The following is a 22,142-nucleotide window of genomic DNA, read 5'->3' as shown; positions in this document are numbered from 1 at the left end:
TATATATATATATATATATATATATATATATATATATATATATATATGCGCATGTATATGTATATGTGTATATTCATATATAAAGGCTCTGTGAATTCAAGAGTACCAGGGCTTCCTCTGGCAACACAGTCCTAAACTCATCTATGAGTTAATAGGTAAGTCTTAAGAAACTACCTAAGACACAAAGAAATTAAGCAATTTATCCTCATGAAGTTCATGAAAGTCTTTCTAGGTTTTTATGAAATTACCCTGCTTGTTATTTCTTATAGCACAATAATATTCCATTATAATCATATACCACTACTTGTTTAGCCATTCCCCAATTGATGGTCATTAGGGTATATACTCTTCAAGGAGGGACCATGCCTCCTAATTCTTTAGTATCCACAAAAGAGTCTAAAAAAATGAGGGAGGGAGGGAGGAAGGAAAAAAGGAAGGAAGGAAGGAAGGAAGGAAGGAAGGAAGGAAGGAAGGAAGGAAGGAAGGAAGGAACTCACCTATGTTGCCAATCCAAAGCCTCTGGGCAATCCATTGTAAGATATCATTTCCTACAAGACAGAAGAAATCCATTGTAAGATATCACTCCCTACAAGACTGAAGAAATCCTCAAAAAACAGTCAGAGAAGACCCTTTGGCAAAAAAAAAAAAATTTGCTTTAAGACTTCTCTCCTAACACCACCCAAATATACAACATTTAAGAGAAAGGTGCTTGCAGAGAAAAAAAAAAACATAAGTGGTACACACACTGGGAATTAACACAACATTTTCAGGCTCAACATTTATGCCAGGCTGATGTTTGTAAGGGATTTATGTGTGTATGTGTATGTTTGTGTGTGTGTGTATGTTTACACACAGACTAATATACAATATATATGTAATTCCCCAGCACACTCCTTATACCATCTAACTCTCCCTTATAACAAAGACAAATAGTTTAAGTAGTAACATTTTATAGCATATGCAATATTCTACACCCATAGTCCACCACCTCTCTACCAAAGAGAGGAATAAGTATGCATTCATATATTTCTTTCTTGGAGAAAGAAATCCAAGCTATCAATAGTTACTTGGGGAAAGAAAAGTTCTATTTTACATGACTACATATGTATAACCTATAACAAATTGCTTGTCTTCTCACTGGGGGAAGGGAGTAGGAGAGGAGGGAGAGAATTTGGGGATTAAAATTTCAAAGAACAGATGTTAAAATTATTTTTACATGTAATTGAAAAGATGAAATATTTGAAAATTAGAAAAAATGTTCTGAACCACTAATAGAGAAATGCAAGTTAAAGCATCTCTCAGGCTTTACTTTACCCCAAATCACATTGACAAAGATGACAAAGAAAGAAAAGATAAATGTTGCAGGGGTTGTGAGAAAACAAGCATATTTATGCATTTAATACCAAGATAGCTGCAAATGAATACATGGCTGAGATATAAAAGTTCACATCAGAAACAAATTAGAGAAACAAGGGAAAACTTAGCCATCAGATTTATGGATAGAAGAAAAGTTCACGACCAAACAAAGGATAGAGAGGATCAGAGAAGTTAAAATGAATAATTTTGATTACGTAAGACTAAAAGCCTTTTGCATTAACAAATCCAGTAAAGCTAAGATTAAAGGGGAAATAATGAACTGGGGTGGAGTAGGGGGCAATCTTCATAGCAAATTTCTCGGAAAAAGGTCTCATTTCCAAGATATGTAAGGAACTGATTCAAATTTATAAGAATAAGAGAAATTCCCCAATTGATAAATGGTCTAAGAATATGAAGAATTCTGAAGAGAAGAAATCCAAACAATCTAAAAGATGTGAAAAAATGGTCAAAATCACTAATAATTGGAGAAATACAAATTAGAGCAATTCTGAGGTTTTACTTGGTACCCATGAGATTGACAAAGATGACCCCCAAAAATGACAAATGTTGGAAAGGCTGTGGGCAAATGATGCATTGCTGGTAAACCTATGAATGAATCCAATCATTCTAGAATACAGCTACTATGCCTATACCTCAAAGAGATCAAAGAAAGAGGAAAAAATATGTACAAAAATATTTACAGTAGTAGTTTTTGACCAAAAAACTAGAAATTAATGGGATGTTCATCAATTGGAAATGACTGAATAAAGATCTGAAAGTCATGGAATATAATTGTGCTATAAGAAATGAGGAAATAAATTATTTCAAAGAGACATGGAAACACTTGTATTAATTGATGCAAAGTGAATAGCAAAACCAGAAAAGTGATTTACCATCAATATTATAAAAACAATTTTGAAGACATATAAATTGATGAATAATGGAGCGGCTAGGTCGGAGTTGGGAGGACCTGAGTTCGGTCCTGCCTCAGATACTTAACACACACCAAAAAAAAGCTAGCTGTGTAACATTGGGCAAGTTACTTAACCCCAATTGCCCTCCAAAAGGCAAAAAATAAATAAATAAATTGATGAATAATAATATAAGAAAAATTAGGAGAATAATTTATTCAATACCAATGTAAAAAGAAACAACTATGAGAGCAGTAAGAATTTTGATCAATGCAATAACCTTCTATGAATCTCAAAGATTAATGACAAAGCATTCTATTCATCTCCTTACAGAGGTTGTAGAATGAGACATATAATTTTTGACATGATGGATATGGTCAATGAGAGAATCTGTCTTGCTTAACTATACATATCTATTACAAAAGATTTTGTTTGTTTTTAACGGTAGGGAAAGACAATCATTTTCGCTTCGTTAAAGAGAAAAATTTAATTTCAAAAAAAACTTGCAAATATTCCAAAAAGGAAAATGGCAAATGTTGGAGGGACTTCAGGAAAACAGGCACATTAATTACTCTTAGTAGAGCTGTGAATGGTTTGATTACTATCTAAAACACTTCAGAACCAGAATCCTACAATATGTTGTTTACAAGAAACACACTTGAAGCAAAGACACACACACAGAGTAAAAGTAAGAGACTGGAGCAGAGTCTACTATGCTTCAGCTGAAGTAAAAAACAAAAGCAGGGGTAGCAATCCTGATCTCAGACAAAGCGAAAACAAAAATAGATCTAATTAAAAGAGATGAGGAAGAAAATTACATCTTGCTGAAAGGTATTGTAGATGATGAAGTAATATCAATACTAAACATATATGCACCAAATGGTATCACATCCAAATGCTTAAAGAAGTTAAATGAGCTACAGGTTCATGATCAAATGAGATAAAGAGCATTACAAAATGTAAAACAAATAATTTTGATTATATTAAATTGAAAAGCTTTTGCACAAACAAAACCAAAGCAGCTGAGATTAGAAGGAAAGCAGAAAGCTGGGAAATAATCTTTACAGCAAGTATCTCTGATAAAGGCATCATTTCTCAAATATATGGAGAAGTGAGTTGAATTTATATGAATACAAGCCATCCCCCAATTGATAATTGGTCAAAGGATATGAACAGGCAATTTGCTGATGAAGAAATCAAAGCTATCTATATGCATATGAAGAAGTGCTCTAAATCACTTTTGATTAGGAAAATGCAAATTAAAACTACTCTAAGTTACCACCTCACACCTAGCAGATTGGCTAATATGACAGAAAAGAAAAATAATAAATGTTGGAAAGGATGTTGGAAAATTGGGACACTAATACACTGTTGGTGGAGGTGTGAACTGACCAACCATTCTGGAGAGCAATTTGGAACTATGCCCAAAGGGCAACCAAACTGTGCATACTCTTTGATCCAGCAATACCACTATTATGTCTGTATCCCAAAGAGATCATAGAAAATTGGAAAGGACCTACATGTGCAAAAATATTTATAACAGCCCTTTTGTAGTGGCAAAATATTGCAAATTGAAGTGATGCCCATCAGTTGCAGCATGGCTGAACAAGCTGTGGTATATGAATGTAATGGAATACTATTGTGCAATAAGAAATGAAGAACAGGCAGATTTCAGAAAAACCTGAAAAGATGCGCATGAACTAATATTGAGTGAAATGAGCAGAACTAGGAAAACATTGTAAATAGTATCAGCAACATTGTGTGATGATCAACTATAAATGACTCAGCTCTTCTCAGCAACACAATGATCCCAGACAAGTACAAAGGACTCACAAAGGAAAATGCTAACCACATCCAGATAAAGAATTGATTGACTCTGGATGCAGATCAAAGCATACTATCTTCACTTACTCTTTTTCATAGTTTTTTTTTTCCTTTTGATCTGTTTCTTCTTTCACAACGGTGTCTAATATGGAAGATTTTACATGACAGCACATGTATAACCTATATTAAATTGCCTACCATATTAGGAAGAGGGAGAGGAGGAAGGAAGGGAGGAAGAAAAATTTGTAACTCAAAGTCGTATAAAAATGAATGCTAAAAATTGTCTTGAATTGGGAAAAAATAAAATGCTCTTAAATGTTTAAAAAATAAAATGTTTAATGGAAAAAACTATGTGTAATTTTTTTTTAATAAACAAAACTTTTCACAACTATTCCCTAAAACTCTAAGAAATTAGATATACCCTTTGACCCAATGGTAATAATACTAGCCCTATTCCCCGAAAGAGATCAAAGAGAGGAGGAAAGTGTGCATTTTTCATGTGAACAAAATATTTATAGCAGCTCTTAAACAGCATCAAAGAACTAGAAACAAAAGGTTGCCCATCAATTGGAGAATTGTTGGAGAATGGTTATTATCATATATATAATGGAATATTGTTGTGCCATTCAAAATGACAGAAAGGACAGATTCAGAGAAACCTGAGAAGATTTATATGAATTGATGCAGAGAAAAGTGAGCAGAACCAGAAGAACAATTTATACTTAACAGCAACACTGTAAAGATAAACAATTCTGAAAGACTTAAGAACTCTGATTAATATGCTGATGAATCACAATTCCAGAGAACCAGTGAGGGAGCACAGTATTGACAAAGCAGTTAAAGAAGATGTAGAAGGAGACAAAAATATAATTTTAGACATGATCAATGCAGGAATTTGTTTTGCTTTATTATGTATATTTGTTATGAAGATTTTGTTTGTCCTTTCATTTTAAAAATGGGGGTAGGAAAGGTGAGAGAGAGAGAAAATAAATGTACATTGGAAAAAAAGCAGGGGGGTGGGGAGAACATTCATGTAAGGGGAAAAGGAGCTGATCAGGATACCTCTGATCAGTTGATATTCTACTCCAAGCACAACTGATGTAATTATAGAATGTAAGGGTCAAATAATAAGGTATTCGAGTGTTAAAATATTTAAGTTTTAATAATAAGGTTTTAAGGCATTAAATGAAGTGTCGAAAATATCTATATTTAGTTAACTCTTTAAGAAGTGTAAAAAACTTCTTCAGTCACTTGATGAAATAATAGGATGGAATATCATCCCTAATTAAGCAAAACATACTATCTAGGGAGTTAGTTGAAAAAATGGAAAGCTCTGAAGAATATAAGCGTTTTGAGTTGAGAAGAGAACAGAGCCTTTGATTGGCAAATGTTCCTCAACCTCTGAGAGGACAGAGAATCTTATCTCTTCCTCTATTCCATCAACAGCCAGAACTTTTTCAGCAGAGACCAGTCCCCCAGTAGGAAACACCACCCCCAATAGGAACAGGTCTAGTAAGCCAAGGCAAAACCAGAGGATATCCATGAGTTGAGTGAGGCTTAGCCCTACCTGGAGATAAACTTCCACAAGGAGTCTGGTTGAAAGACTCAGCCAGCAGAGATGCTATACCTAGGAGACCAATATGAAGATAATCTGATTGCAATTGATCTGAGTTTGACTACTTTTTACTGTTGTTTTTATTTACATTATTATAGTCATTCTATCTGTTGTTCTCTTGTTTCCATTTTCTTCATTCTACATTTGGAACTGGAAGGAATGTCACAGAGCATCTTGTCCACCCCCGCCCCCTTCATTTTACAGACAGGAAAACTGAGGCCCAGAGAGAGCAAGTTTCTTTCCCAAGTATCTAGTATACTATTAGTAAACAATACAATGCAAAGTTCCCAGCTTCACATCTCAAACCCCTCCACAATCTGACTCCCACCTCTATTTCCAGTTTTATTTTACATTATTATTCTTTACATATTTTCTGTCCCAGTCACATTTGCCTGCTAGATGTTTTTCACATATGGCATTTAATCTCCCACTTCCTTGTCTTTATACAATCTTCACATCTGAAAGCTAGGAGGTACCATTGCTAGAGTATCAAATGATTTGGCATCCGGAAGACAAGAACTTGAGTCCTGCTTCAGATTCTTACTAGCCGGATGACCTTGCCCTGGACAAGTGACTTACCTTCACCTCAACTTCAATTCCTTATCTGCAAAATGGGGATAATACTGTGTTTCCCCGATAATAAGACCTATCCCGAAAATAAGCCCTCCCCTTACTGTGTAAGATTCCTCTAAAATAAGCCCTCCCCCGAAAATAAGCCCTATTGAGATTGCTACTGTAGTGAAGGTGATCCCCAGCGCTACACACTACATTACGGTACCCTCTGTATGCACCGTCCCCCCCCCCGGTGAAACGCACACCGCGCTCCGAGCTGCATCCAATCAGAGCTGCAGCAGTGAGCACGTCATCCTGTTCTTCCCCAGTGATTTGCTTATTGAATAAAGGTACATTTTTTTGTTCACATTTACCTGTTTATTAAAATTGCTGTCAATGTTCATTAAAATAAGCCCTCCCCTGAAAATAAGCCCTCTGGTATTTTTCTGTCCAAAAAAATTAATAAGACAGTGTCTTATTATCGGGGAAACACGGTAATACCATCTATTTCACAGGGTTGTTGTGAGGATCAAACAAGCTATATATATATATATAAAGCACTTTGAAACCTTAAAACCCTATATAAATTCTAGTTATTTATCTTCATTATTACTATTTTATTGTTGTTATTGTTATATCTCCCCAGTAGGATATAAACTCCATAAGAGCAGGCACTATTTGGATTTTGTCTTTTTATCTAGAGAGCCTTCTCAAGTTTTACTGAAATCCCTAATATTCATTGTTTTGTTGTTGTTACAGTTGTTGTTGTTGTTGTTGTAAGGGAAGTAATAAGGGGAGTCTTATATATACCTTTTGAGGAACATGCCTCAAGTTAGAGCCCCTCTAGTGAAATATGTGCCATTGCTGGAGCTGTACCCTTCCAGTAACACATTTGCACTGGCCCTTTCTGATGGGGTCCGCAATAAAAAGGTGCACTCCACTGAAGGCTTGTGGTTGGACTCCATGTGCTGCCTTCCCCCTCTGCCGTCACAGAAGATGGAGGAAAGAACTTCAATAAAAAGCTCTGGCTTCTGAGTAGTAAGAGCTGCCAACTCAGGAGACTTTAAGGAGTAAGACAACTTCCATTCTCATTCTTCTCCCTTCCTTCTGAATACACACCGTGAGACTCTGAGAACTCACCCTTGGAGATGTTCACATCCCTCCAAAAGCATGTGCTTGTTGAGGTGACAATGAGACTAGATCTCAAGGGTATAAGTGACTCTTCTGCTTTATGTTTCTTTCATTGAGGACAAGTGACCAAACAGTAATCTTGAGGCAGGTTTTTCTAGCTCAGGTAGGTACTTCATGAACTCCAATAGTCTAGAATTACCAAGAGGTCCAGGTCCCAGGCAGCGTAAGTTGCTCCCTATAGCAACTGCAATGTTTTTTTTTTTTTTGAGGGAGGAAGACAAAGCAATTGGGGTTAAGTGACTTGCCCAAGGTCACATAGCTAGTAAGTGTGTCAAGTGTCTGAGGCCAGATTTGGACTCAAGTCCTCCTGACTCAAGGGCCAGTGCTGTACTGGCAATGTTTCTTAGAGTTGATGACCACCAACCAGAGTCATACTCTAGAATGCTGGATGCTATGGACTTTGAAAGATTTGCTCAGACATACAGAGCTGAGGTAAAATGAAATGACTGCTCAGTAGTCACACTAAATTTATCACACTTTGATGTTTGCAGTGTCAGTGTCCCATGAAAATATAATAGGCATTATTAGTTATTGATTCATGCTTTGCTTCTGTCAAAATGCATGCTTATGAGTCTTCTGTATTTTAAGTTTTTTTCTTTTGTGGTAGAGAAAATAAATATCTTTCCTATAACTGATCCATTTTTTACACTTACAATCTTCATATATATAATATTTTGTTTTCTCCCCAACTACATGTAAAAACAATTTTAACACTTGCTTTTTAAAATTTTTGAGTTCCAAATTCTCTCCCTCCCTGAGATAGTAAGCAATTTGATATAGATCATACATGTGCAATCATGTTAAACATATTTCTATATTAACACTGACTACCTTTCTATTCATCTCTTCTGGAGAAATTCTAGATATAAAGCCAAACTTAAGTTTTGTTTAAGTGACTGTCCCCATAATTCTGTTTTGGGGTCGGGGTACAAAGAGCCAGAGAAAATGAGGAGGAAAAAAGTCTGACCCTTTTTTCTAGAACAAAAACCATTCAGTGTAAGTCTAAAGTTAGGCCTCCTTTATTGAAAGTGCCCCTGCCCCTTGGGCCAGAGGATTTGCTGTTCGATTGTGATGCAATATTATTCTATTACATTCATATACCACAATTTGTTCAGCTGTTCCCCAATAGCTAGGAATTTGCTTTGTTTCCAGTTCTTTGCTACCACAGAAAGTACCATTGTGAATATTTCCTTTTAGTCTTTTATCTCCTTGGGGGTATAATACTAGAAGTGAAATCACTTCAAAAGTCAAAGAGGAGGAATAGTTTAGTAACATTTCTTGTATAATTCCAAATTACATTCCAGAATGTTTGGCCCAATTTTGCTCATAGGATATCTGAGAATAAGAATTATGGGTAACAGCATAGTTCTATCTAAACTGCTAGATGGTACAGTGGATAGAGCACCAGGTCTAATGTCAGGAAGACCTGAGTTCAAATCCAGCCTCAGACACTTACTAGCTTTATGACCCTGGGCAAGTCTCCTAACCCTGTTTGCCTCAGTTTTCTCATCTATAAAGTGAGCTAGAGAAAGAAATAGCAAATCACTCCAGTACCTTTGTCAAGAAAACTCCAAATGAGGTCACAAAGACTCAGACACTACTGAACAACAATCTAAACTGGCCATTACAGTGCAGTTATTGAAAAGAGAGTTTCATGAGAAGTAAGAACCAGATAGGATACTTGGGATACTTGGCAGTGGTATATTTCCCTCATATACATTATATATACATATATATGAAAAAATTTTCACCTCTACCTCTCTCTCTCTCTCTCTCTCTCTCTCTCTCTCTCTCTCTCTCTCTCTCTCTGTTTCTCTCTCTCTCTCTCTCTCCCCTTCTTTTTCACATATACACACACACACACAGTATGTTGGTTGGACGACCTACTATGTTGTCATTGTGCTCCAAAGTCTGAAAACATATCAGTCCATCAGGGGAGCTTCTCAGTGATGACCTATGTTCTAAATTCAGCCTGGGGATACACGTATGACTATACCAGCAAAGACCATTGCCTGGCTCCCTTGGAAGTATGCAATATTGAGGACATAGGGGCATAATAGTAGGGGAAAGCTACAGAATTTCTCTCCTAGTTTCTTAGAGAAGAATCTAACTAAAATGATTACAAATACCAGGTGCCCCATGAAAGCTTAAAAGTTAACCTAAAACAAAAAAAAAAAAATTAAGACATTATCACAGACTAGAAGACTGCAGCATCTCAAATTTCTTCCTTTTGTCTTCTGTAGGTATAATGGCAAGCAAAATAGGATTTTTTGCTGTTTTTCTAAATGGAGTTATAGCTAATCAAATGCCTTTAAGCCTCACCTTTGATTGTATCAAGAGTCTTTGATTGGAAACAGTATACATTGTATTGCCCTTAATAGGCCTAAGGGAGTTTGAAGATCTTCCCTGTCCTTAATAGGCCTGAGGGAATTTGAAACTCTTACCAGTCTCTTAATAGGGTGAATATGAATATAATCACATGGGAGGGAGGATCTTGCAAAAAGGGTGGAACAGGATGGAGCAGATAAGAGCATGAGCAGAACTGGGATCAGGCAGAACTGAGAGGGAGAATGTTTGTGATGTTGGTGCTTTCCTGTTGATCTGTATTACTTTCTCAGATAGAAGTTCTGTCTGGTGTCCTGTGTTGATTTCTCAGACAGAAGCCCTGTCTGTTGTTCTGAATTAGTTTCTCAGACAGAAAGTGAATTGAGATGATAGCACTGATAATGTGTATAAATATTGTTGTAGACCCGTTAAGCTTTGTTTTCCTAGAAACAGACATTGTGAAGAGCCTGGAGTGGAGAAGTGCCCAGGAGCTGAGATATGGAATGGGACTGGGGAATTGCCTATGTGTGAATCCAAGCAAGAATTGGGAGTGGTCAGCCCATGGAGAAGTATCCATGGGGTTTGGAAGCCAGCCTCAAGTCAAGATGAAAGAGGACTTTGAGATATTCTATATTGACTGATGAGATTTGTAACTTTCTGTGACCTGAAGGTGGATGGTGTTTTATCCCGTAAGGATGTTTGGCTTACAGATGATTGGAAGTCAGCCTCTAGTCAAGATGAAAGTAGACTTTACTTGGATATTCTGCATTGACTAAGGAGACTGTAACTTACTGTGACCTAGGGGTGGATGGTGTTTGTATTTTCTGCTACCCCTTAAAGATGACTATAAGATATATTGAATAATATGTTTTGCTTAAGACTGTGGCCACCTTAGTAATAAGTTGTTATGTTATGTTGTTGTGAATGCTATGCTTTAGTTTCTTGAATGTTATGCTTTAGTTTATTGCTGAATAAATAGAGTTCATTATACTATGTGATTAGACTCTTAAAGTTATTCACAGCAGCAGTCCTCAGGAGAGCTGCTGTGATTGGCTTTACAGTAGGTTATTTAGAATCCTTAACCTGAGCATTTAGGGAGCACCCAAAAGATGTAAATGTCAACTGGACTCTAAGAATATAGGGAGACCAGTTGGGCATGGTTCATAAGAGTCTATTTTGAGCTTATCCTGAGTCCTCAACAATTATAGATTTGATGACTAAAGCTTTCCAACAACTCACACTAAAGAGACTTATTTTCAATTTGATTTGATAAATAATATTAACTACTTATTATGTGAAAGGCACTATGGATAGGTACCAATACAAAAAAAAAAAATTTCAGTCTCTACTCTCAAAGAACTTACATTCTAAAGGAAGGGTGGCTCTGAGAAATATAAAATGCACATAGATTAGCTCCTCCTCCTTCTACTGTGCCCTGGACAAGGTAGGAATTCTCTGGGTCAGTTAGAAATTCTCCTTGATCCAGGTTCTTTTACTGAGGCCTTTGTTCTCTCCCTGGCCCAGTTTTACATCTCTTTTTATGGCAGCAACAATAGATGAAAAAGGGGAAGAAAAAGGAATAAACATTTACATAGCACCTACCTTAAGGCCAGGAACTAAGTTAATCACTTTACAAATATTATGTAATCTTCACAAAAACCCTGCAAGGTAGATGCTGTTATTATACTCATTTTATAGTTAAGGAAACAGGGGCAAATCTAGAGATTAGTGATAAATATCTTTCAATTAAGGCAGAGTCAGTGTCTGAATGTTAAGAATTATCCCCTCACTTTTAATATAAACTCCAAAAAGCAGAGGAGAGAATAACATTTGAGGGACCATTATGTTGCCTCTAGGCTAAAACAAGCTAATTGTTATAATGGGGTGGCTGATTAAATCACCAGAGACCAAGGGGGTAGGGAAGAAACTGTACGTGTCCTCAATGATAGCTACAGAATCCCCTGTTAGTTTGTTAGTTCTGTGAGTTATGTGGCCTGTTTAGGTTCCAAGGGAAGGTGGGAGAATTGTTAGATGCCTTCCAGAAAAGCAATAAGAGTTTTACTCTTAAGGAGTGTAAGAGTTTCAGAAAATATATTCTATATTTTCTTTCAGGTTAAATAAAACCTAAGTCTATGTTTTATGTCTTTTTAGCCTGAGAAAAAATAAGTGAAATGAGGACCCTTTTAGGAAAAGCAAAATTCTAATATTCTCTAGAACCTAATACAAATGTTATAATATATATCACAATATAGCACCATATGGAGGGATCAAGAAAAGCTTTACGGAAGAAATGTCCTCTCCCATCATTCTGCTATCTCATGAGATTAAAATGCTACCCCAAGAGATAAAACTCTGAATCTCTTCCACAAAAACAAAATGTGGACTTTTTAAAAAGTCAGTGCCTTATAAGGAACACCCTGGAAAGCCTGAGAAGAAAGGAAAAACTAAGCCATCCCAATTTGACATTCCTGACAATCAAAAATGGCCACATCTTCCAACAACCATCTAAATTTCCAAAAACTGAAGGCACTCCCCCTGGTTTCATGGGAAGGAACAAGAAAAACAGAAGTGAAATGCCCAAGGCAATATAACAGATTCAGAAGCCTGGACCTTCCAGAGATTTAGTAGTATGGCATAATACTTTCAAAAATTGTAGTTTTGCAGAAATTTCTAGATAAAACATTAGCTCCCTGGATCTAAGGTTTTAATCTTCAGAGAAGATGTTTCCTTCCATAATTTTGAGGAGCAAAGCCACTTGTTAAACAATATGATTGATTCACATACCCTTTGCCTTGTAATCTTATCTATAATTGTGGCTAGATTTGGATTTCTTCTTGTTCAGCCATTTTTTAGTCTTGTCTAATTCTCTGTGACCCCATTTAGGGTTTTCTTTTTTTTTTTTTTAAAGCAATCGGGGTTAAGTAACTTACTCAAGGTTACATGGCCAGGTGTTTCTGAGTGGGTAGTAAGTGTCTGAGCCCGGATTCGATCCACACGTCATCCCGACACTGGAGCCAGTGCTCTTGCTCGCTGTGCTACCTGGCCACCCCTAGGGTTTTCTTGACAGAGATACTGGAGTGGTTTGCCATTTCCTTCCCCAGCTCACTTGACAGATAAGGAAACTGAGACAAACAGGGTTAAGTGACTTTCCCAGGGTCACACAGCTAGTAAGTATCTGAGGTCACATTTGAACTCAGGTCTTCCTAACTCCAGGCCCAGTGCTCTATCCACTGCACCACCATGGATAGTCCATGTCTTTTACCAATCACATCTTCTGAGGAGTATCATGCCTAGACCCAGTTCAGCCACTAAGATTAGTTTACTTATATTTATTTCATGTTGTTACCAGTTGATGCCACTGTCTCTTCTTCCTCTTAACCTTTTGCAGCCATGATTGTTTTTACAGGAGTAAGACTCCATCTGAAATTCCACTTAAAATACCAGAGGTCCACAATTTGGTATATTCAATCCAAGTCACTTTCTGTAAATGTCACATGGCAGTATATAAGCTGTTATGGTGTCCTTTGCTGGCATTAAACTAATTACATCTAGTCACCCAAGGAGCCCTAGGATTTTTCTCCCACTTAACTACTTCCTAAAATAGATCAAATTACAAAATTATCCTGTCACTCACAGCTGGACAACTTGATCTGTAGTCATAGCCCAGCAGGTTGGCTCAGGTTCCCCTGGTCTGGCCTGGTTTTCTATCTACAATATTGGCCTTCCCAAGATGTATTTGTTTCACTGTCTCTTAAAGGGGTTCTTAACCAGGGATCTATGAACTTGCTCATTTGTTTGAGTATTCTGATAATTATATTTTAATATACCTGCTTTCTTTTGTAATCTTATGTATTTTAAAACATCATTCTGAGAAGGGATCCATATGCTACACCAGACTGTGAAAGGGGTCCATGACCCAAAAGAGATGTCTCTAACGCCCACACTCTAAGGAGTCAGAATTTACCAGGTTTGCTGACTTACTTTCACTCAAACTGACTTAAAGAATTCATAGGTTCTATATATCTTCTGTTCTAGCAGCAACCAGAAAGGCACAGAGTATTAGAGGAAGGGAAAAGTAAAGAAACTTCGAGGTTATGATTTTAAACCAACCTTTGAGACTAGGGTCTGATGCAACTACTTGCTACTACCACCTTCACCTTCACCTAGTATGTCCTTCTCACTGTAACCAAGAAGAGGACAGATAGGTGGCAGGCAGGTAGAGTGCCCAGTCAGGAGGACCTGAGTTCAAATCCAGCCTCAGACACTTACTAGTGGTGTGACCCTAGACAAGTCACATAACCCTGTTTGCCTCAGTTCCTCATCTATAAAATGAACTGGAGAAGGAAATGCCAAATCATTCCAGTATCTTTGCCAACAAAATCCCAAATGCAGTTACAAAGAGTTGTATAAGACTGAATAACAACTAACCCAGAGATCCTATAGTGTTGGGTATAAATCACTTTCCCTGATAGCACTGTGAATGTGTGCTATGTGTGTGTGTGTATGTATGAGAAGGATGTACTAGGTATCAGTGTGTGACTTCACCTAATGCCATTATTATAATGGATTACATATATTCTATTATAATCAGTCTTGGATTATCTTCTCCTTCAGTGAAGGTAAAGGTGCTATTAGCAGACAATTTTATTTTTTCATTCTTTCTATTTATATTGTTATAGTCATATATATTGTTGTCTTGGTTCTGCTTACTGCTTACTCTGTGTGAGTTCCTAAGTCTTCCTAGGATCATTTTTTTTAAAGACTAGGGTGCTCTATCTCAGCCAAGCTGGAAGTGCAGCAACCCTTTACTGAGCCCACCATTTCTTGACAGAAAGCCATAACCGCTTCTCACACACACACACACACACACACACACACACACACACACACACACACACGGAGACAAGACAGTGACACATTTGGGAACCTTCCAAGAAGCCTGAAGCCAACAATCCTCTTGACACCACAGAAGACAAGGCCAGTCCTACAGATCTGGTTAAATTCCAAGGGAAAAAGAATAACACCACCACCCATTTCACAATTTCTTACCTGTTGCTTATTGCTATTGGAAATCCATCACTGAATTAATAAAAGTGAAATTAAATGAGGCCAAGCTACCTGTGTATGGCCAGAAACCAGAGTGTCTTAATGGACTTTCTGACAATCTGGCTGAAGGGGGGAGGGGCCCCATTTCCCTTTTCAGTGACCATTTAATCATGATCTTAGTTTAACATTCTTACTCCAGGAAATCCAAGTTATTAGAGATAAAATTTATAAGAGAGGTAGGAATGGAATGGATTAAGTAAAATTCCCCCATGTTGGCTCTTCATGTCTGCTTGGTTGCTAGCAATGCCCTTTCCCCTCTCAAATCCAAACCTAACCACTACCCCCAAGGGTATTCTGATAGTGGATTGTGTATTGAAAGAGACTGAGAAGTAAGAAGATAAACCTCTTGTAGGCTAAATATTACCAGAAGAGAGAGCCTATAGAGATCTGACTCAGGGATGGGAATAGGGGTGGAACCATCTTGACTCTTGTTATATTTTGAGCATAAGCATTTAAACCACAGAAATGAGTAATCCTACAAATCAGGGTTTTATTTATTGTTCTGTCAATTTCTAGACTCAAGAAAGTGATGGGGTAAGTGCTAAAAATGCAGATTAAACTTAAAAGAGCATACTGTGTACTTTATAAAGGAGAGCCAGTCATTAAAACATTTATTATCACACTCTTGCCTAACTGGTTCTTTTGCATTAATCTACTGAGTCTGAATTTCATAAATTGAGGAAATTAACTCTTTGTTAGGTTATTTTGATGCCCCATATTGTCAGGATAGTAGACTTGTATCTCTGTTCCAGAGAGGTCAGGAAGGAATAGGCAAATTTGGCCCACAAAGGACAAATTCCATGCTTATCCTGTCCCCAGAGACAGAGTAGGGAGGGTGTTTGTTATCTGAAAGATAAAGGGAATTTTAGATTGGCTGCATAATAAGGATCATCTGAACAAGACCCCATCCCGTCTCACACAGCCTACTTCAGAGGCATTAGAGCTAAGCCCTTGAAAAGTGCTCTTCCTGTATGGAAGCAGGGGCTTGCAGTGGGCCTTCCCCCTTTGGTTCTTATTCAGGACTGGGCAGATATGTTTTTAAAGTTTCTAGGAAGGATAACCCCCAGATGTTAGGCAGACTGAAGTGGTACTTCACCTCCAATGGCCTGCTGTGAAAGGGCTTTTTTGTTGTTTGGTCATTTTCAGTCATATCTGACTCTTCATGATCCCATTTGGGGGTTTTCTTGGCCAAGATACTGTACTGGTTTGCCATTTCCTTCTCCAGCTCATTTTACAAATGAGGAACTGATGCAAACAGGGTTAAGTGACTTGCCCAGAGTCACATAGTTATTAAGGGTCTGAGGCCAGATTTGAATTCAGGAAGATGAGCCTTCCTGACTCCAAGTCTGGCACTCTATCCATTGTGTCACCTAGCTGTCCCTGTGAAAGAACAGGGAGACAGAAAGACTTGTCTAAGAAGGAATTATGGATTTGGTCATGACTTCATTGTCGTTTTCTTTGATTAAGGGACCCATTTTCCCTCCCACACCATACAAGATGTTCCCCTTAATCTCACATTTATCTTTCTCCCTGAATGGTTTGAGAAATTCATCTCCCCAAAAACAAAGGAGGAATTGGCAGTAGAGAAAGAAGCAGTGTACCCTAAACATGTGGGAAAGAATGGGGGGATAGAGGGAACAGACACTGGGGAAAGTGTGTTGTCCAAATACTCTTTCCCCTGAGCCCATAGCTAAAGGAGTGTGGGTAATGGAACCCCCAGATAAATTGGGGAATCATTACACTCTGGGTCCAGAGGGTCCTCCTTACCTAGGAGGATAATTCCCTGACAGGAAGAGATGGCAGTCAGAGGACCAAGGAATGGAGCAGAGTAGAGCAAAATGAGGGGAAATATCATCTCAGGCCAAGGACAAAGTTGCAAGCAAAGAGAGTCTAAACTTTTACCATCTCTTTCCAACAAGTATTTTTTTGCAAATGTTTTGAGGCAGAGAGAGACTTTTTCAAGTACTGCTGGTTTTCTGCTCTTGGCTGCTGTCCTATTCACAAGTTTCACTGTGAATTTCACCAGTTAATGGCTTGACCACACCACTACTGTTCTAACTTCAAGGTATGGTTATAGTTTTAACTGTAACTTCCGTTTTTGGTTTTTGGTTTTTTTTTTGCAGTATGCCTCATATGATGTTCTCTTCAGGTAATTTATTTGTTAACTTAGAATTAACATGTACATAATTTATCCCTGGACACAAAATATGGCTTCAGACCTAATGTGGTCATGCTAAAGAATGTCTGCAGTGTTATTTGTACCACCCAGGCCTTGGGCCCTGAGGGGCTGATTAAAATGAGAAATGTAGAGTCTTTGGCACCATTGACAAGGTGCTAGGTCACATAAAATTATAAACAAATACAGAAAAGAAGAAAAATTAAACATCCTTTACTGATCACAAGACAATACAAATTAAAAAAAATAATAATAAAAGGTATTTGAAACATTCAAAGAGAAAGACTAAGTAATTAATCTTGAAGAATATATGGGTAAAAGAACAAATTATAAGAATGAGATAATACCAACAAAAAAACTACAAGAATGAGACAACACTTCAAAACTTTTGGGAAATAGTCAATGCAGTCTCTAGGGGAAAACTCATAATTATAAACACATTCATCAATAAAAAAGAAAAACACATCAATGAATTGCACAACTTAAATAACTATAAAATCAAAAAATTCTAACTAAACATAAAAATTGCCTGAAAACTAAAGAAGATACAAAACTGAAAACAAAGAACCAATTAATCATTTTTTTTAAACAAGGACCTGGGTTTTGGGTTCTTTGGGGAATAGGGGGAATAGCAAAATAAATAGCCATTGGAGTATTTTTTTAAAAGAGAAAAAAAAAACAAATTGCCAATATGAAAAAATGAACATCTATAACAAATTAAGAGGAAAAAACACCAATGGACTTGTTATCTCAGAATACCTTCCCACGAACAGTACTACCAAAAATTAATCCTCTACTGGGAGGCTCTACCCTTGGAACATGTCATGGCTCTCAAAAACCATGGATTTAAATCCCACTTAAATGCAAAGAGACAATAGGTGATCATAGATCATAGATGATATACCGTGTTTCCCCGATAATAAGACACTGTCTTATTATTTTTTTTGGAAAGAAAAACACCAGAGGGCTTATTTTCAGGGGAGGGCTTATGTTGTCCTGCCTCAGCTCTCCTCCGCGGCACTGCTCTCAATGGCGCCAGCAAGCAAATCACTGGGGAAGAACAGGATGACGCGCTCACTGCTGCAGCTCTGATTGGATGCAGCTCGGAGCGTGGCGTGCGTTTCACCCAGGGGGGGGGGGACGGTGCATACAGAGGGTACCATAATGTAGCGTGTAGCGCAGGGGATTACCTTCACTACAGTAGCAATCTCAATAGGGCTTATTTTCGGGGGAGGGCTTATTTTAGAGGAATCTTACACAGAAAGGGGAGGGCTTATTTTCGGGATAGGTCTTATTATCGGGGAAACACGGTATGTGTCTATTAAGGCTCACCACCCTTACAGAAGAAGTTAGCAACTGACAGTGAAATGTTACAGTGGCTATAGTGAAACAAACAAAAAAGTTCTATATAAAACAAAATATTCATAGTAGCACTTTTTATATTAGCAAAAGAACTGGAAATAAAGTAGGTACTCTTCAATTTGGGGATAGTTGAACAAATTGTAATCTGTTTCATTAATATAATGGAAGATTTTTGTACTATAAGGAGCAATAAATATGAAGAATTAAAAGAAAGATAGGAAGATATCCTGAATGAATGCAGAGTAAAGGAAACAAAAGTAAGAAAACAATACGCCCATTGTTACAATGATATTAAAAGTGGCAATACAAAAAGAAAACAGAATTCAATGATCAGAATTGGTTCCAAATGTTTGAACACAATAAAATTTTTTTAGTAAAAAAAAAAAGGACAGGGAGGTATAGCAGCAAGCATCCCAAGTGTCCCCAGGGTGGGCTGCCAACACAGGTTCTTGGATCTGCTTTGATAAAGGAAAGCAACTCAAAATGGGTTAACAAGCTTACTTTAATCAGTCAAATATGTATCATTTACCTAGTTCAGGGGAAAAAGGTCAGCACCCCGAACTTCAGAATATACAGACAGAATTATCAAGACAGAGAAACAGATCAAGTAGACAGTTTCCAAACTGTCCAACCATTACATCCATACCAAATCAACATCTGGGTTTCATCAACATCTGGGTTTTTCAAAGCCGGGGGGCTCTCAACAACGGCTTCCCAGAGTCCCATCTGATCAAATCACAGAACACTTCTCAAAGTGAGCCCCAAAACAAAGCCTCAAATCAGAGTTTATATAGCCTTCTCCTGGCTCAGAGAATGTAACAACCTTCTGGACCCACTGGCCAATCAAAAAGTATCTACTGAAAAACAAGCCTCCCACTCCAGGCTCCAGGTGTACTTTAGCCTAGGGGCAGAGAAGATCTTAAAAATTTGCATTTCCATTACAGGAGGCTAGATGGTACAGTGAATAGAGAGCACTGGCCTTAGAGTCAGGAGGACCTGAATTCAAATCCGACCTCAGACACTTAACACTTACTAGCCATGTGACCTTGGGCAAGTCACTTAACCCCAACTGCCCCGCCTTCCCCCCTCCAAAAAGCAAATAATAATAATAAATTGCTTTAAAAAGTATGACTATGAATGCAGAATGTTACATACTCTATCAGTTGTGATTATTGCATCAGTCAGTTTTGTTCAATTGTTTTTTCTATTATAAGAAAGAGCAAACGGGAAGGAATCAGCAAATTATTGAGAAGTGGTTTTGCCATAAAAAACAAACTGCATTAAATAAAATATTATTTCTTTTAAATTGTGACCTCCTAAGAAAAATGGTTTCAAGAAATGACACATTCAAATCATCTCTCTTTCTACTCTCACCACTGGGAATTACAACATCAAAACCTTATTTTAGAATTGACTTCTATCACTTCCTGTTTATGACTTAATCCAACTGGTGTAATAAGAATGCATTCTGTTCCAGGAACAAACCTCAGCTTCAGAACATCCCAAGTCTTTGCCAGGCCTACCTGTCATTGCATGAGGGATGTTAGTAATCATGACCCTCTGGCTTTGCATTCTGATTCCTGTCTCTGGGTTCTGCATCTCCTTCACCAAGTCTTCGATCTGAAAGACAGAATGGAGGGAGGTCAAAAAATAAGTCCTAACAAAGCATTTCTTGTCTATTTCCTCAGATTTAAAAATTTTTTTAATTATGTATGTTTTATTAAAGTCAGAAGAAAAAGAAACCTGATTCTAGATATTTGGCATACTTACATGGATATTCTATTTGTATGATGTCAGATATCCAGAATAAAGTTTTTTTTTATTTCTGGCTTTAATAAAACATAACTAAAAGTATTTGTAATTTTTTTTTTCATCCAGCTCATCTGGTCCTCAGATGACAGACTTGAGTCTTGTCACTTGAGTCACACTTGAAGACTTTCCAATTTGGGAGGACCTCTCAAAGTATACACTCTACTGACATAGGCTTGAAGAAACCAGGGTTACCCCTAGCATATTAAGGCATTGGAGCAGGACTTTAGAGTTTCTCTACAATCAATCCACAAGTATACTATGTTCCAGGCACTGTGCTAGGCACTGGGCACACAAATACTTTGAAGAAAACAATCTCTATTCCCAAGAAACTTACATTATAAGGGGGGAAACAGCAAAGGTGTGTGTATATATATGTATGTATGTATATTGTACGTGTATGTATGTATAGAATAAATATAAAGAAAATAAATGCAAAGTAGTTAATAATTGTAATAATAGTTAGCATTTATGTAGGTTTACAAAGTATCTTTCACATGTTAACTCATTTGATCCTCATAAGAACCCTAGGAGGTAGGTGCTATTATTATCCCCATTTTACAGATGAAGAAACTGAGGCTGACAGAAGTTAAAGAACTTGCCCTCTGTCATACAGTTGGTATCAGAGGCAGGATCTGAGTTCAAGTCTGCACTGAATAACCTAGTTGCCAATTATACAATACAATGTTGTTTTAGGGGAGGATACCAGATAATCATTGATGAGATCAGGCAGGAAAGGCTTTATGTAGCCAGTGTTATTTGAGAGGCATCTTGAAAGAAGAGGTATTCTAGAAGGTAGAGGTGAGGAGAGAGCAGATTCCTTGGGTTTCAACTTTTTTAAGTTTTAGCTAAAAGTCCCACTGTCTGCAAGAAGCCTTTTGCAGACCTCCCTTAAATCTTAATGTCTTCCTCTGAGATTATTTCCAATTTATCCTTTATATATCATATTTGTACATAGTTGTTTGCATTGTTTTCACCCATCAGACTGTAAATAAACTCCCTTTTTTGACTTTCTTCATATCCTCAGCACTTAGAATAATACCTAGCACATAGCAGGCATTTAATAAATGCTTCATGACTTGATATAACTTAATCAAATATCAAAACATGTCTATGATGAGCCCCTAAATCAGAGAGCGTTTCAATAAAAATGAAAGCAGTTTTTGTACAACTGAACCACTTAGCTTAGAGGGTAGCAATAGACTGGGAGTTCTGAGTTTGTTTTGTAGGAGGCCTGAGAGCAGTAGAGGGCCTCTGAGCCTTGTTCTAGCAACAGATGCTTTTTTTTCTGCTTTTTTTGGAGGGGGGAATGTAGGGCAATTGGGGTTGTGACTTGCCCAAGGTCACACAGCGTGTGTGTGTGTGTGTGTGTGTGTGTGTGTGTGTGTTAAGTGTCTGAGGCCGAATTTGAACTCAGGACCTCCTGACTCCAGGGCCAGTGCTCTATTCACTGTACCACCTAGCCACCCGCAACAGATGCTTTTTGATAACAGTCAGCTAAAAGTGTGAATATGGAAAAGAGTCTGCTCCTGCAGGGGAGGGAGTGTAGGAGATATGTGAAGGTTAAAAACTCTTATAACTATAAAAAGATGTGGAAAAGAAAAGCTCTGATTGACTGTGTCCCCATAATCCTCCTGACAAAGTTACAATAGTTAAGGGACAAGTAACAGAGACAATGAGATGTAAAGGTGTGCCCCTTTCAGACTTTAAAAAGCTATATTTTCAAGCTTTCAAAAACTCTAGATTCAGAGGAGTACATCTGCATATAAAAGAGCCAAGAGTATTAGCTGGGGGTTGAGAATTGAAAATTTTGAAGGGGGGTCAGAGCTGACCTTTCTAACATGTGATGTTTGGGGAGAATTTAAAAGACAGCCAATTATGGAAAAGGTCACAGTTAAGAGTTCACACCTTTTCT

At 37.5% G+C, this 22,142-nt stretch overlaps 1 protein-coding gene across 1 annotated transcript in view; it reads right to left on the bottom strand.

Moving 5' to 3' along the window:
• RGS9 (regulator of G protein signaling 9) overlaps positions 1-22,142 on the bottom strand; it is a 112,586-nt gene that overhangs the window by 71,806 nt on the left and 18,638 nt on the right. Inside the window, exons 2-3 of the mRNA XM_069076576.1 lie at positions 19,942-20,038; positions 498-548 (exon numbers count right to left, since the gene is read on the bottom strand). Of these exons, the coding sequence (XP_068932677.1) occupies positions 498-548; positions 19,942-20,038 (148 nt within the window). The remainder of the gene's footprint in view (positions 1-497; positions 549-19,941; positions 20,039-22,142) is intronic.

This window comes from Petaurus breviceps, unplaced genomic scaffold (assembly GCF_028583685.1).
Source record: "Petaurus breviceps papuanus isolate PSGF00001 unplaced genomic scaffold, PetGlider_PUasm1.0 90925, whole genome shotgun sequence".
Taxonomy (NCBI): Eukaryota; Metazoa; Chordata; class Mammalia; order Diprotodontia; family Petauridae; genus Petaurus; species Petaurus breviceps.
The sequence above is the reverse complement of the archived record's forward strand: the minus strand, read 5'-3'. Positions and strand labels throughout refer to the sequence as shown.